Here is a 12,805-nt window from a genome sequence, read left to right as displayed (position 1 = left end):
CCACCAACCTTCCCCGGGAAGCGCCATGCCCTGCCGTGGGGCAGGGGCAAGGGCACAAGTCCTGGCTTGCGTTGCCACCTGAGGTGACACTGTGGACTCCGAGAAGCCCATCAACTGCGCCGACGCCTCCTAGCTGGGACACAAGTCCACAGGGAGGGGACACTGCGGGTGTTTGCTGACGGCTCTGGGAGAGCGTTCTGAGGGCTCCTGTCCTGCACCGTTCCTGTCCACTTCCTTCTGGCCTGACTGCCTTACCTTGTTCTCCCTTCTCTCCTTTTTGTTTTTTCATTCCTCCCCACCTTCCCTCTTTCCTCCCTTCCTCTCTCCTTCTTTATTATTCAGGGAGCACCTAACTCTGTGCCAGGAGCTGTAACTAAGCTCCGAGAGTCCAATGGTGACGAGACGCAGCTCTCCCCTTTTGGAGGTTGTGTGTACTGGGAGGAACAGGCGTCCGAGGAACCATCCAAGTGCTGAGAACCCCCAGCCGAGGCCAGGGCTCGGAGGGGCAGGACGAGGACCTAGACTCAGGCAGGAATCCGCTCGGAGGGGCACCGCGCACGCTGCGGTGTGAAGGAGGCCGCCCTTAGCCAGGCGAGCAGCTGTGCTGTGAAGGTGCACGGGGTGTTTGGGCGTCACTGCGGCTGCAGCACAGGGGAGGAGTGAGGGTGAGAAGAGGTGACCAGGAGAGTGGGCGCTGGACATCCAGGCCCTGCGGGCCACAGTGGGACAGACAGTGCTCTTAAGAGCCTGGAGCGGGGGTTACAGGGTGGATGGGAGACACACTGGGGGACTCGGCCCATCCTTGGCCTGCTGCCCCCCTCCTCCCCTTTCTGGGCCTGAGGCCCCACCCTGGGTGCAGCTAGGGAATGCACTGTGGTAATCAGGCACAGACCAGGGGATCAGGACACCTGGATTCGAGGTGTGGCCAGGCATCCTTTCATCTCTCTGGCCCTCGATTTTCCCATCAGTGAGATGGTCATTGAAGGCCCTACAAAGGTCTCCATGTCAAGCCAGAGCTTGGAGAATGCAGCAGTTTGGGGGAGTATTTTGGGGCTTGGGTGTCAAGCAAACCAAGTTCAATTTGCAGCTCCACCACTTTTTAACTGTATCACCCTTGGGTGTGTCAGGTCCCCTCTCTGGGCCTCAGTCTCCTCCCCTGTAAAATGGGTCCATTACGGTTCCTACCACATAGCGTTGTTTGGGAGCATTAGATGGCAAAGTGAAAGGTCATGATAATCACCAGCGCTCACAGTAATGTTAGCCCTTGATATTATTGTTAGTATTATTGCTCAGCCATTGTGCAAGTCTGACCTGGGCACAAGGCAGGGAGGTGCCACCAGGCCCCGGGGGCACTGGGACAGAGCCAGCGTCACCCCAGCCTGGGTCCCATGACACCAGAGCACCCTGCACAGCTGAGAGTGTCTAGTTGCAGAGGGGGGAGGGGGACGCACGTCTTGAATTGCCCCGTCAGCCGCAGGCCACCGAACACCGTTCTGACTCAGGCTTCTTTCCCAGGCGGATGTGTCAGACACCCCAGAATACATGCAGGCGTAATATTTTCTCTTTTCCTCACTCCTTCCCTAATGACACGGCCTTTTCTGGGTAAGGAGCTCACACCTACTCAGTGCAAAAAAGTTATTTTCAGAAACATATTCCTCCAGCAAATATTTATTCAACAAGTACTCCAGGCCTGGCATGGTTCTAAGCACTGGGGTGCAGCAGTGGATGAAGGAGTCCCCATTTTCATGCAGCTGACAGTCTAAAGGGTATAGATCAGGGATCAGCCAGCTGCCTGTGGGCCAAATCCAGCTAGCCACCTGTTTTGTAAATAAAGTTTTATTGGAACACAGACGTTGTGCTGCTGACATGGTAACGACAGGAAAGCTGAAGTTCGGACAGAGACCCCATGGCCCACAAAGCCCAAAATATTTATTATCTGGCCCTTTATAGAAAGAGTTTGCTGGGCTCTGATAGAGATTAAGAAATGAAGAGCCCCCTTCTGATTTGTTTTTAATTCGTGATGTCTACTATATGATAGTGTTGGAGGAATGATTTAATTAATTTTATTTAATTTTATTATCTGATGATATTGGGATAAAAAAATCACAAGTGTGGATACTAACGAAAATCATCATCAATAATAGAAAGACAGCCCATTTCCTCACCACATACAGTGCCGCTGGTATCAGTTTTCTGTGGAAACGTCTGGAGGTTTCCTTTGCTTATTCTCACGTGCATTTACATATTTGTTTTTACAAAGCTGGTATCAACACATGTGCTGTTTTGTTACCTTTTTAAAAAAGTAATATTTGCTGGTATAAGGCAGACATCTTTCTGTGACATGTGCTGTTTTGTTACCTTTTTAAAAAAGTAATCTTTGCTAGTATAAGGCAGACATCTTTCTGTGACAGTAAACATTCTTTCTGAGCATCATTTTCTTTGGCTGTGTTTATTCCATCACGTGGATATATCATACTGTATTTCACCGATCCCCATCTTATTGGATATTTAGGACAATTCAGTGTTTTGCAATGTTATGTCCAATATTTTGCAATCTTTGCTGTCCTGCGGGGAAGCGTCTGTGTTCATAGGTCTTGGTGAGTGAGTCTAATGATTTTCTTGAGATGAATTTCTGGAACTAAAATTGCTGAGTCGAGGGTATGCACGTTTTAAACTTCAGGACATGTGTTGCCACTTGTTTAAACACAACCCTCAAAGGCGTCTGTTAGGCTGGTCTCCCCAGCCTGGGTGTTAGAAAACTGTCCATTATAGGTCCTGGGCTGCGGCAGTCGTGTTTGCCTGCAAGACGAGGGCCTAGAATTTTCACCTACCACCAGCTTGGGGCTTGGTGAGCTAGCCTGAGCAAGTGTTTTTTAAGCCCGCCAAGTTCGTGAGGCTTTTTAGAGCATTTTAAAGCGCATTTCCTCATCTGAGCCTCTTGAAGCATCCTGGACAAGGTGGGGGGCTGGAAGGAGCCCAGAAAACTGGGTTCCAGGCCCCCCAGCTCTGCCTCTCACTCCCCGTGAGAATCCCTGCCTCTGAGTTTATCATCTATCTGAAAAAGTTTATCATCTGAAAAGGGCCAGCTGAATGGACTCAAGGGTCCTTGGAGATCTAAATGTTAAGATTCACGACTTACCTGGTGGTCCAGTGGTTAAGACTTCGCCTTCCAGTGCGGAGGGTGCAGGTTCGATCCCTGGTCAGGGAGCTAAGATCCCACATGCCTCATGGCCAAAAACCCAAAAACCATAACACAGAAGCAAAATTGTAACAAATTCAATAAAGACTTTACAAAATGGTCCACATAAAAAAAAATCTTAAAAAAAAAAATGTTAAGATGTGATGACTTGGTGTGACAAATGACAGCTGAAATTTGGATTGTGGCTGGTTGATATCCATCGGGGGTGCATGTCAAAAAAAAGACCTGCCGATGACCCAAATGTGGGACTAATTTGGACACGTGTGTTCCTCAGACAATGCTTCTCTTTATCCATCATGTATTTTCAGACCACCTTGTAGATATCTACTCATCCGCAGACAGTGAGGGCTTTTATAGCAGCCGGTAAGGCAGAACTGATTTGGAAGAACACTCTGCCTTAAAGCTAACTTAAAAACCTGACTTTCAGAAAGTTTCAGAAGAGTTTTGGACCCTTTCTGTGGTTGATCTTGAGGCCTCGTAGCCCTGGGAGTGAAGATCAAGACTTGCTGATCTGAAGTGCCACCGGGGTCTGCTGCAGCGACGAGACATGAATCATTTGCACTGCGCACAAGGTTACCAGGATACTAGTGGGAGAAAGTACTGACAAACAGCTTGATTTCTTAAGCCTCATTTGCAAGATCAATTCCCTTAGATGATCCTAACCCCTGGAGTACTCCAGAGTTGGGGGTTCTGTGTAAAAACATAGGGACTGAGATGGCATTCAACCAAATACTTAACATCTGCGTTGTCCAGACATTGAGGCACAGAGAGGTTAAGTAACTTGCCCAAGGCCACACAGCCTGAATACAGGATCTATGTGATGGAGCCTGGATTTAAATCCAGGCATCTGGCTCTAGAAATAGTACTCATTCAAGGGAGACTGAAAAAAAAAAACACAGGTCAATTATAATGAACATGATTTGGGAAGTTCTACAGCAGTGCTCTTCAGTAGAAACTTTCTGCCATGATGGAAATGTCCTGTATCTTGTGCCGTTCAATATGGTAGCCACACGTGGCTATGGAGCCCTTGAAATATAGCTAGAGCCGCTGAGGAACTGGATTCTTTGTATTTTTAACATTTTAATTAATTTAAATGAAATTTAAATAGCCACACGTGGCTAGCGGCTATCATATTGGACAGCACAGATATAGAGACTTGAGGTCTAGGGATTGGTGGGAGCTGGCTCCTGAGGCAGCCTTGGGTGAGGGGAGTTCAGGGAAGGCTTCCTGGAGGAAGAGCCAGCAAAACTGAAATCTGAATGACAGCCAGGTGGTGGTGGCTGCTCCAGCAGGTCTGGAGGTGAGGGATAGCCAACTGAGGAATGTGAGAAGAGGAAAGCAGGCTGGAGCAGCCAGTGGGAGGGGCTGGGAGGGCCTGGGGATGGGGGAGGGGCAGGGGACGGTGGGGAAAGAGCCCCACTAATGAAAGTCCTACAAGCCATCCTTATGGTGTTTGGACTTGACCCTGGGGGAGCTACTGAAGGGTTTTGAGCAGAGACCCTGCAGGCTTAGATTTCAGTTTTGGAAAGTGTAATGGGAAGAGAATATATGGGGACGGGGGGGGAGCAGAGGTGAGGGAGGCAGGGGGACCCCAGAGCTGGCCAAAGTCTTCCTGATGGAGACTTTGAAGGGCTTGGGGATTGATCCGACACGGGGATGAGAGTGACAGAGGAGTCGGGGATGCTGCTGTCCGGAATCCTGAGTCTGGCTTTAGGCAGTGGAGGGAGAAGACCTCCATCCCTGCCTGCGGGGATTACAGATCCCTGAGCGTGAATCTTAAACCACTGCGGGAGGACCCACAAGTGGGGATGCGTGGAAGCCAATGTATTTTGCTGAGCACCATTTATTCCCCCCACACCCTGCCGCCCAGAGCCTTCCAAAGGACGTCAGGAAGCATTCCCCTGCCTCCTGCCCTGATTCCACCCTTAGCATCCTTCGGAACTTGCCATGCTGATTTCCAGAGGCCCCACCTGCAGATCCCTTCCTCTATCACTCAGCACCGAAAGATCCCCATCTCTTGGGGCTTTTGAGGACCGGAGAAGAATCACACTTTGCCAGGAGTCCGTCCCCCTGCCTGATTCTGATCGCATCAGCTCCTGTGTCCCGAGCACCTATATGCCAGGCACTGAGCTTAACGCGTTCCAGGGCTTATCTCCCTGAAGCCTCAAAACAACCCTTGTTTTTCCACTGAGGAAACTGAGGCTTGGATGGGCAGAGTCCCTTGGCCAGACCACCCAGCTGGGGCAGAGCAGAGACAGCACCCTCTCCCCCCGCAACCCTGAGCTGTAAGCTGTCCCTGAGCGGTCACCTTGCTGCCTATGCTGAGCTTGGCACACACGGGGCACAGACCTAGCATGTACCTTGCAGCCGTCTGCAAGCTGCTGGGCACAAGGATGTCGAGTCCACCAGAGGCAGCCCCCCCAGGCCCCGACCTCTGGCCTCCGAATCCGACCCACGTGGTGGGTTAAGTTAGGGAATGGCCGATTCTGTGACGGTAGGTCACCCTCAAGCAGGAAGCAGCTGGGAGCATGCTCAGATGACCACTTCCATTCTCTTAAGGATACTGGGCGTCTGACCATGTCAGGTGACCTTTTAAGGCAAAGGCATCCAAGTCTCCCCACCTGGGGACTGACTGAATCCCTCAGGCATGCTAACAGCCACCCAGCATGCTGCTGTGGACTTGCAGTTTGGATGGACTGTTCCAAGGCTGCCTTGTGTGTGCTACCCCTCCACCCTGCGATTCTCTGCCCAGGGAGTTCTCCTGTGGGAGTCACCAGAGATGTGTCACTTCAGCCCCAAGGATGTTCATCGTGTGGTTGATTATAACGGTGAACAGCAACCTAAATGCCACGACACGTGGGGATCGATTAAAGGAACAATGCTGTGTCCGGGCAGCAGAACATTCCTCAGCCGTTAACCGTGATGCTCTAAATGAGTTGCCCCAGATGAAATTCTGGGCAGGATTATGGCAGAATATGGTCACTAGGTGATGGGTGACTTTTAAATATTATTTTTTGTGCTTTTCTGTAATTTTGACATGCTTTGTAGCAAGCCTTTGTGATTTGGGTAACGAGGAAAAGGAATCTACAGGCAGCGAAATGAGGGTGTGTGAGTGTGGCTGTTTACCAGGGTGACTGAGAGGTTTATCCTGATTCCCTGGGGTCCTTGCACATACCTCGCCCATAGTATCCCCTCATGGGGTGCGCAAGTGTCTCCAAAAGGTGAGAGAAAGAGAATGAGGAAGGAGGTGGGCATTTATGGGGTGTTTCCTGAACGTCAGGTCCTGCCCTTGGAGCTAGCATGTGGGTCTTCTTATTGGCATCTTGCCACGTCCCTGTGCCCCAGAGAGGGAGACAAAAGCAGAACGTTTTCCCGAGGCGCCTGCTCACTCTGCAGGACCCCACGTTTGCTCTGCTAAGGGTGGCTCCGTAGAAGCTGTGAAGAGGCGTGCTCCCCACTGGGAGGGAGATAAGCTACTGCAGGACAGTCTGCCCACCACCACTAAGCACCTCCTGGGTGCCAGGCAGGCTCTGGGTGGGGAACAAAGGTGATGGAGTGTCCGATCTTAAAGGCTGCCTTGGCCGAGTTACAGAATCTGTGTAGTGACCCCCACCCCTGGTTCCCAAGTGCCTAGCACATGGTAGGTGCTCAGTAGGTGTCTGTTGCATAAATAACTTATATGTCAAACTTTACCTGGCACAAAAATGAGTCCAGAGTAGGCAGGGAGAGTGCAGGGGAAGGCAAGGTCACTGTGGGTTGTTGCCATGGCTTGGGGTGGGAGGGATGGATAGGAAGGGGGAAAGGTACAAGCAAAGCCACAGAGGCCGGAAGGTAAGGCTTGTGTGGGATGCAGTGAGTAGGTCTCGGTGGGTGGAATGGGCCTCTGTTTGGGGCAGGGCTAGGAGATGGGACTGGCCAGGAAACTGGGGGCTCAATCGCAAGGGGTGTTGGATCTCAGCAGGAGGGCAGTAGGGAGCTGTGGGAGGTGTTTGAGCAGGAGATCCAGAGCACATTGCAGCAGAACATGCCTCCTGACCCCAGTGGGACACAAGGAATGAGACGCTCCTGCCGGTGTTTCTGGAACTGGGAGCCAAGTTGTTCTCACCCCCTCGCCCCGTGACCCCCAACTCCCTCCATATTCCTCACCCACTGGCTCCAAGCCATCAGGAGATGGTGACTGGGAACATCCTTCAAAGCTCAGAAGCCAAGGCCATTTGTTTTTTAACATCTTTATTGGAGTGTAACTGCTTTACAGTGGTGTGTTAGCTTCTGCTGTATAACAAAGTGAATCAGCTATACATATACCTATGTCCCCGTATCTCCTCCCTCCCACCCTCCCTATCCCACCCCTCTAGGTGGTCACAAAGCACCGAGCTGATTTTGAATTGCTATTGTGCCAATGGCCACCCAAGGGGCTGGAGTTTTGGTTTTGCCTTGAACATTCCAGCTGCTCCCAAGTGTCAGCCAGTTCAACAGTCAGTCACCGGGACGGGCTTTTAATTTGCCGAGTGAGCAAGTTAGGGAGGCCAGCACTTTGATGGAGACCTGTGGGCTTCCCAGCATGTGCCAGGTACCAGGTTAGGCCCTTTGGCTAGTGCTGTGGTTAGCAGGACCCTCTCCCTAGGGTCCAGGCTGAGGGCAGAGACCAGTCACCGAGCAGTTGGTGACAGAACCGGGGATCCGGGCTGCGTGGGGCACAGTGGTTGCCAGTTTGGACTTGCAGTCCAAGCCCCCTGCCCGAGTTTGAGTCCCACCTCATCATTTACTGGCTGTTTGATGGGGGGCATGTCACTTCACCTCTCTAAGCCTCAGTGTTCTCGTCTGTAAAATGGGGATTGTAATGAGCTCCACCTCATGGGATTGCCATGGGACTGCAGCTCAGCGAGGTGATATGCAGACAGCTTGATCAACACCGGGGACAAGTTAAATGCTCCACGAAGGCTGTGCTGGTGATGCTGGTGGTGGAAGCATGGCGACCGTGAGAACCTGGTGGTGGGGGACGGACGGGGGAGCACCGTAACCAGACTGATAAGTCCTGGGGGCAGTGAAGATGGAGAGAAGTTTGGCCAGGGGTAGGGTGGTGCCCACACAGGACGCAGGAGGGTGACCCCTTCATCTCAGTTTGCCTGGCTTTGGCACCCGCCGTCCTGCATCCTGCGATGTCTTGGGCAAACCCGGATGGTAGGTCACCCTCGTGCCCAGCACAGACGTTTGGACCCACTTCCGAGAGCGGTAGGGAGCTGAGGTGGGTTCGAGCAGGGGCCGATGCGGTGTGAGTTACCAGCTGGGACCAGGTTCTGAGCATTTTCCCTGATAGAAACCTCTGGCTTGTCCTTGCAGGATCAGCTGAAGCAGTGTTTCTCCAGGCGGACCCCCGAGGCCAAGGACACTGACACCCTCGTGCAGGAAGCCGACAGCCAGTATGGGACGTGGCTGCACCAGCACCAGAGCGGGGAGAGGTAGGACGTGTGGGGCGGGGCCTCTGGGAGGGAACCAGGGTGGCCCATCTGCCTCCTGATTTCTCTGTTACTAAGTAGAACCTGTTTTGTCTGTAACTATAAGAGCAAACCATTTCTTTTTATAAAACAGAAATTTAGAATGTACAGAAAACTTATTTGAAAATGATATATGAAATGTCCAGAATAGGCAATCCATAGAGACAGAAAGTAGATTTGTGGTTGCCGGGGGCTGGGGGAGGGGGAGGGGAGCGACTGCTCAGCAGGGACCAGATTTCCTTCTGGGGAGATGACGATGTTCTAGAACCAGAGAGCGGTGATAGCTGCACAGCACTGCGAATGCACTACTGGTAAATTTCATGTTACGTGTGTTTCACTACCATAAAAAAAAATTACAAAAAAGAAAATGAAAATTGCCTCTAATCCCAGCACACAGATATAACCTTCATTAATGTTTTCTGTTGTCTTTCTAGACTTTTTTCTGTATGTATATTGTGTGTTTACAAATATAGGCGCATATTACAGATACTGCTCTATAAGCTATGTCAGCATTTAGTATCACCGCTGTTAGAGGCTTGTAGGGCCCCTCAGGTGTCAGCCTGGCTGGGAAGGAATATTATTATGACTGTGGCAGAAGCCTGAAGGTCACAGCATCGCCTGGATTCAGGAGGCAGGCAGGTCTGAACTCCAGCTTCACTCCAGCTGGCTGTGAGGTCCTGGGTAAATTAGTCATATTTGCCGGATTTCACGCTCCTTCTCCATAGAAGGGGGATGACGCGCATAAAAAGAGCCAAGATCTGTTGAGCGGACAGGCCGAGCACTGTTGTAAGCACTGAAACATAACATTTAGTCTATCGCCCCATCTTGCAGAGGCAAAGACTGAGGCACATGGGGTTGTCAGCAGGGTAACCTGTGCAGCAGTTGGCATATTTCCCGGCACTTAGTAGGAGCTTGATACATTGCACCTGTTCGTTGTTTTAAAAATGCAGTTTTTCTTCTCTCCCTTGGGGGGGATCGAACACAGCAGCAGCTTCGTGGACACCGGGAGGTGGGCTTGCTGTGTTCTCAGCTCACACTTCCCAGCGGCGGGCCACAGGATCGCACGGTGTTTTGAAGTCAGGGAGACCTGGGTCGACCCCAGCATGGCCACTTACCAGCTGTGTCACTGTGTGACTCAGTTCCCTCATCTGTGGGTCTCATGCCCAGGGATATGGTGTGTCCATGGCTGAGCTGGACTCAAACCCAGGTCTCCCACCTCCTTCCCCTGCCCCCACCCGTCAGGAGCAGCCACACCCCTCTGCTGGTTTATGTCCCATAGCTGTCATTGGTACTAAAGCTGGGTGGAGGTTGATGGAATTGGAAGTGGGTAAGAAAAAGGGAAGCACAGGTTCCTTCCAGTACCCATGAAGGCTTTTTGTTTTCTTTCCTACCCTGTGATGTGTGTTAATCAGTGAGCGAGTCTGGAAGCCTGGGTGTCCTGGTTTTGCGGTCGCTGTGTGACCCTGGGAGGCCCCTTCTCCCTCTGGGACCTGGCATCTCCCCTGTGTCCTGGGGTCGCCCCCTGCTGTCTCCAGGAGGCACTGCAGCTCCTCCTCCGGGAAAGGGCCCCGGAGCTGCTGTGCTCCCAGCCCTGAGCAGCGGCGCCACCTGCAGCCTCCTCAGTGGTATTTCCCTCATTTTTTGCGGATTTGCCTCAGTCGCACCCCACACCCAAATATCCTGCCTATTCCAAGGAATAAATTCTTCCCTGAGCTGATGAAAGCATGGCTGTGCTCCTGCAGTGAAACACCAGTACACCTGGGTTGCAGGTTCTGCCCAAGGGTGCAGCTCAGGGGTATTTCAGGGCAGACCCTCCTATCAGTGAGGTGGTGTCTGGTGTGCCCGTCCCCCCTTCCTTAGGGTTAGGCTTTCCTGTGCTCTTGGCTTTGGGGTCTTTTTAAGGGGGGAGCGGAGAGCCTATTTAATTTAATGGTTTGATTTACTGACATATTTTCTATCTTGTGTGGTTCCAATTATCCAAGTGGTACTTGGAATACATTATGGGCAGAAATTCCAGGAGGAGAGGGTCATGGACCTGGATTCTGGGGTCAGGTCTGTCCCTTTGGGCAGGCTACTTCACGTCTCTGTGCCTCGGTTTCCTCATCTTGAGCGAGGTTAGTATTTAATCTCCTGAGGTTAATCCTATCTCCTAGGGTTGTGGACGTTGCAGGATTACAGGGTAATCACCGTAGGATTGTGAAGAGGATGGAAGGATACAGTTTTTAGCACAGGGCCTGGCGCATAGTAAGCGCTCCGTAAATCTTGAGTGAGTGAGTGAATGAATGAGTGGATGAGTGAATGAATGGATGGATGAAACAATGCAGGAGACTCCCCCCCTCCTGCTCTCCCGCTGGTGACTGCCAGTGATTACTTGGTCTACATCAGCGCTGTGCAACAGAAATACAGCGCAAGCTGCAAACTCGAGGCAGTTTTAGTGTTCCAGTAGCCACGTCAGTAGAAAAGAAACAGGCAAAATTAATTTTAACAGTATGTTCTGTTGAGCCCAGTAGATCCGAAATACTACCATTTTAACATGTAATCACTATAAAGTCATTAACGCGGTATTTTACGTTCGTTTTTTTTTTCACTCAAAGTGCTGGGAATCAGTGTGTACTGACTGTACTCAGGGCCCAGCTCAGCCCTCACTCGCCGCATCGCAAGGGCCCAACGGCCCACATGTGACCAGTGGCTCCCGTATTGGACGGCGCAGGGTTAGAGGGTCTTGAACGGGACATTCTGCACCCATTCTGCACCTGTTCAGGTGTTCTAGAGGCACCATGGACAGCACCTGGCTGGGCCCAGAGTGGTTCTCCTAATTGGGACGTTCTGTCTCTTGTTTCCTGGCATATAAAGCACAGCCCACACCCTACCTTCTGCCACTTCCCTTCCTTGAAATTCAGGTCTCTGAAACAACCTGCCCGACCAGGCCTCCCTCCCTTCCTTCCATTCTCATAGCTTGGCCCCCGAGTCCCCATCCCCGGACAGCAGTGCCACGTCGGCTCAGAAGCAGCCCCCCAGCAGCCGCCTGTCTTCCCTGTCCTCCCAAACGGAGACCACCTCTGCTGGGGACCAGCACGACTGCTCCAAGGACCAGCAGAGCACCAGCGTGGACCGATCCAGCACGGACCTGGAATCCACTGACGGGATGGAGGGGCTGCCCCCAGCGGATGCCTGCCCCGCAAAGAGGGTGGACGACTTCTCCTTTATCCATGTAAGTCAGTCGTTGGGAGCACGTGCTGGAAACAGTCATTTCTTCTTAAAAGGACGTTCTAGCATCTCCCGATGAATTACCCCTTTCCCTGGTAGAATCTGTGTGCCAGGGCCCCCTGTGGTGGGTGCAGAGGGCACAGTCTGAGATGGGACTGAAGTCTACATGAGGCTTGTACCTGCCACACACCAGCTGTGTGTCTTGGGGCAACTGTCTTCACCTCTCTGAACCTCGGCTTCCTTGTCCACCTGTAACCAGTACAGTGGGTTTCACAGCTGTGAATGCAATCATATGTGTACAAATTAAAACTGAGCTGAGCCCTCACCTGTTAGGCGAACGGGCCATCTGGCCTCTCACCCCTGGCGGGTGGGAGGTGTCTGCCTGAGGCCTGCAGATCTAGGCGTGCAGCCTGGACTTCGCTCAGACCAATTCTGCTGGGGGTTCTTACCAAGGTCTTGCCAAGTGGGACCATGTCCCTGGAGCCAGGGAATCCAAGCCTGTCTGTAAAAGGGAGCCTCCTCAGGCGTGGGCAGCCCTCAGAACTCAGCTCTTCTGGGGCCCACGGAGAGCCACCCTACAGGATGCTAGCCACCCAAGTCCAACTGCCTCCTACCCAGCCCCTTCTAGACCTGCAGGGGTCAGGCAGGTTGTCCTTTTCAATCCTTGAGACACAGGGGTTTTATTATTCTCCTTCCCTGACAATAGGGCTACCTGCCCACCCTCCTGAGGATGCAACATCTAAGTGATGCAAAATCCAAAACAGACCCTGTCTCCTCAGCGAAGCCTCACGTCCACACCCTTAGAGATGACCACACAGATGCCCCCAGAGAAGAAACATCACTGCTTTAGGTGTGGGGCCTCCTTTAGGGCCTCCAGTGGGATTCTCCTTCCTAAATATGGTCA

At 52.1% G+C, this 12,805-nt stretch overlaps 1 protein-coding gene across 9 annotated transcripts in view; it reads left to right on the top strand.

Annotated features, from left to right (window-relative positions):
• KIAA1671 (KIAA1671 ortholog) overlaps nt 1-12,805 on the top strand; it is a 186,043-nt gene that overhangs the window by 159,412 nt on the left and 13,826 nt on the right. For 7 of the 9 annotated variants that reach the window (XM_049697805.1, XM_033412878.2, XM_033412875.2 and 4 more), the window contains 2 exons: nt 8,540-8,658; nt 11,650-11,905. In XM_049697805.1, the coding sequence (XP_049553762.1) occupies nt 8,540-8,658; nt 11,650-11,905 (375 nt within the window). Of the gene's footprint in view, nt 1-8,539; nt 8,664-11,649; nt 11,906-12,805 lie in introns of those variants that run through there. The other 2 variants (XR_007471639.1, XM_049697806.1) reach the window with 2 other exon arrangements.

Source organism: Orcinus orca, chromosome 15, assembly GCF_937001465.1.
Source record: "Orcinus orca chromosome 15, mOrcOrc1.1, whole genome shotgun sequence".
NCBI classification, from domain to species: domain Eukaryota; kingdom Metazoa; phylum Chordata; class Mammalia; order Artiodactyla; family Delphinidae; genus Orcinus; species Orcinus orca.
The sequence above is the reverse complement of the archived record's forward strand: the minus strand, read 5'-3'. Positions and strand labels throughout refer to the sequence as shown.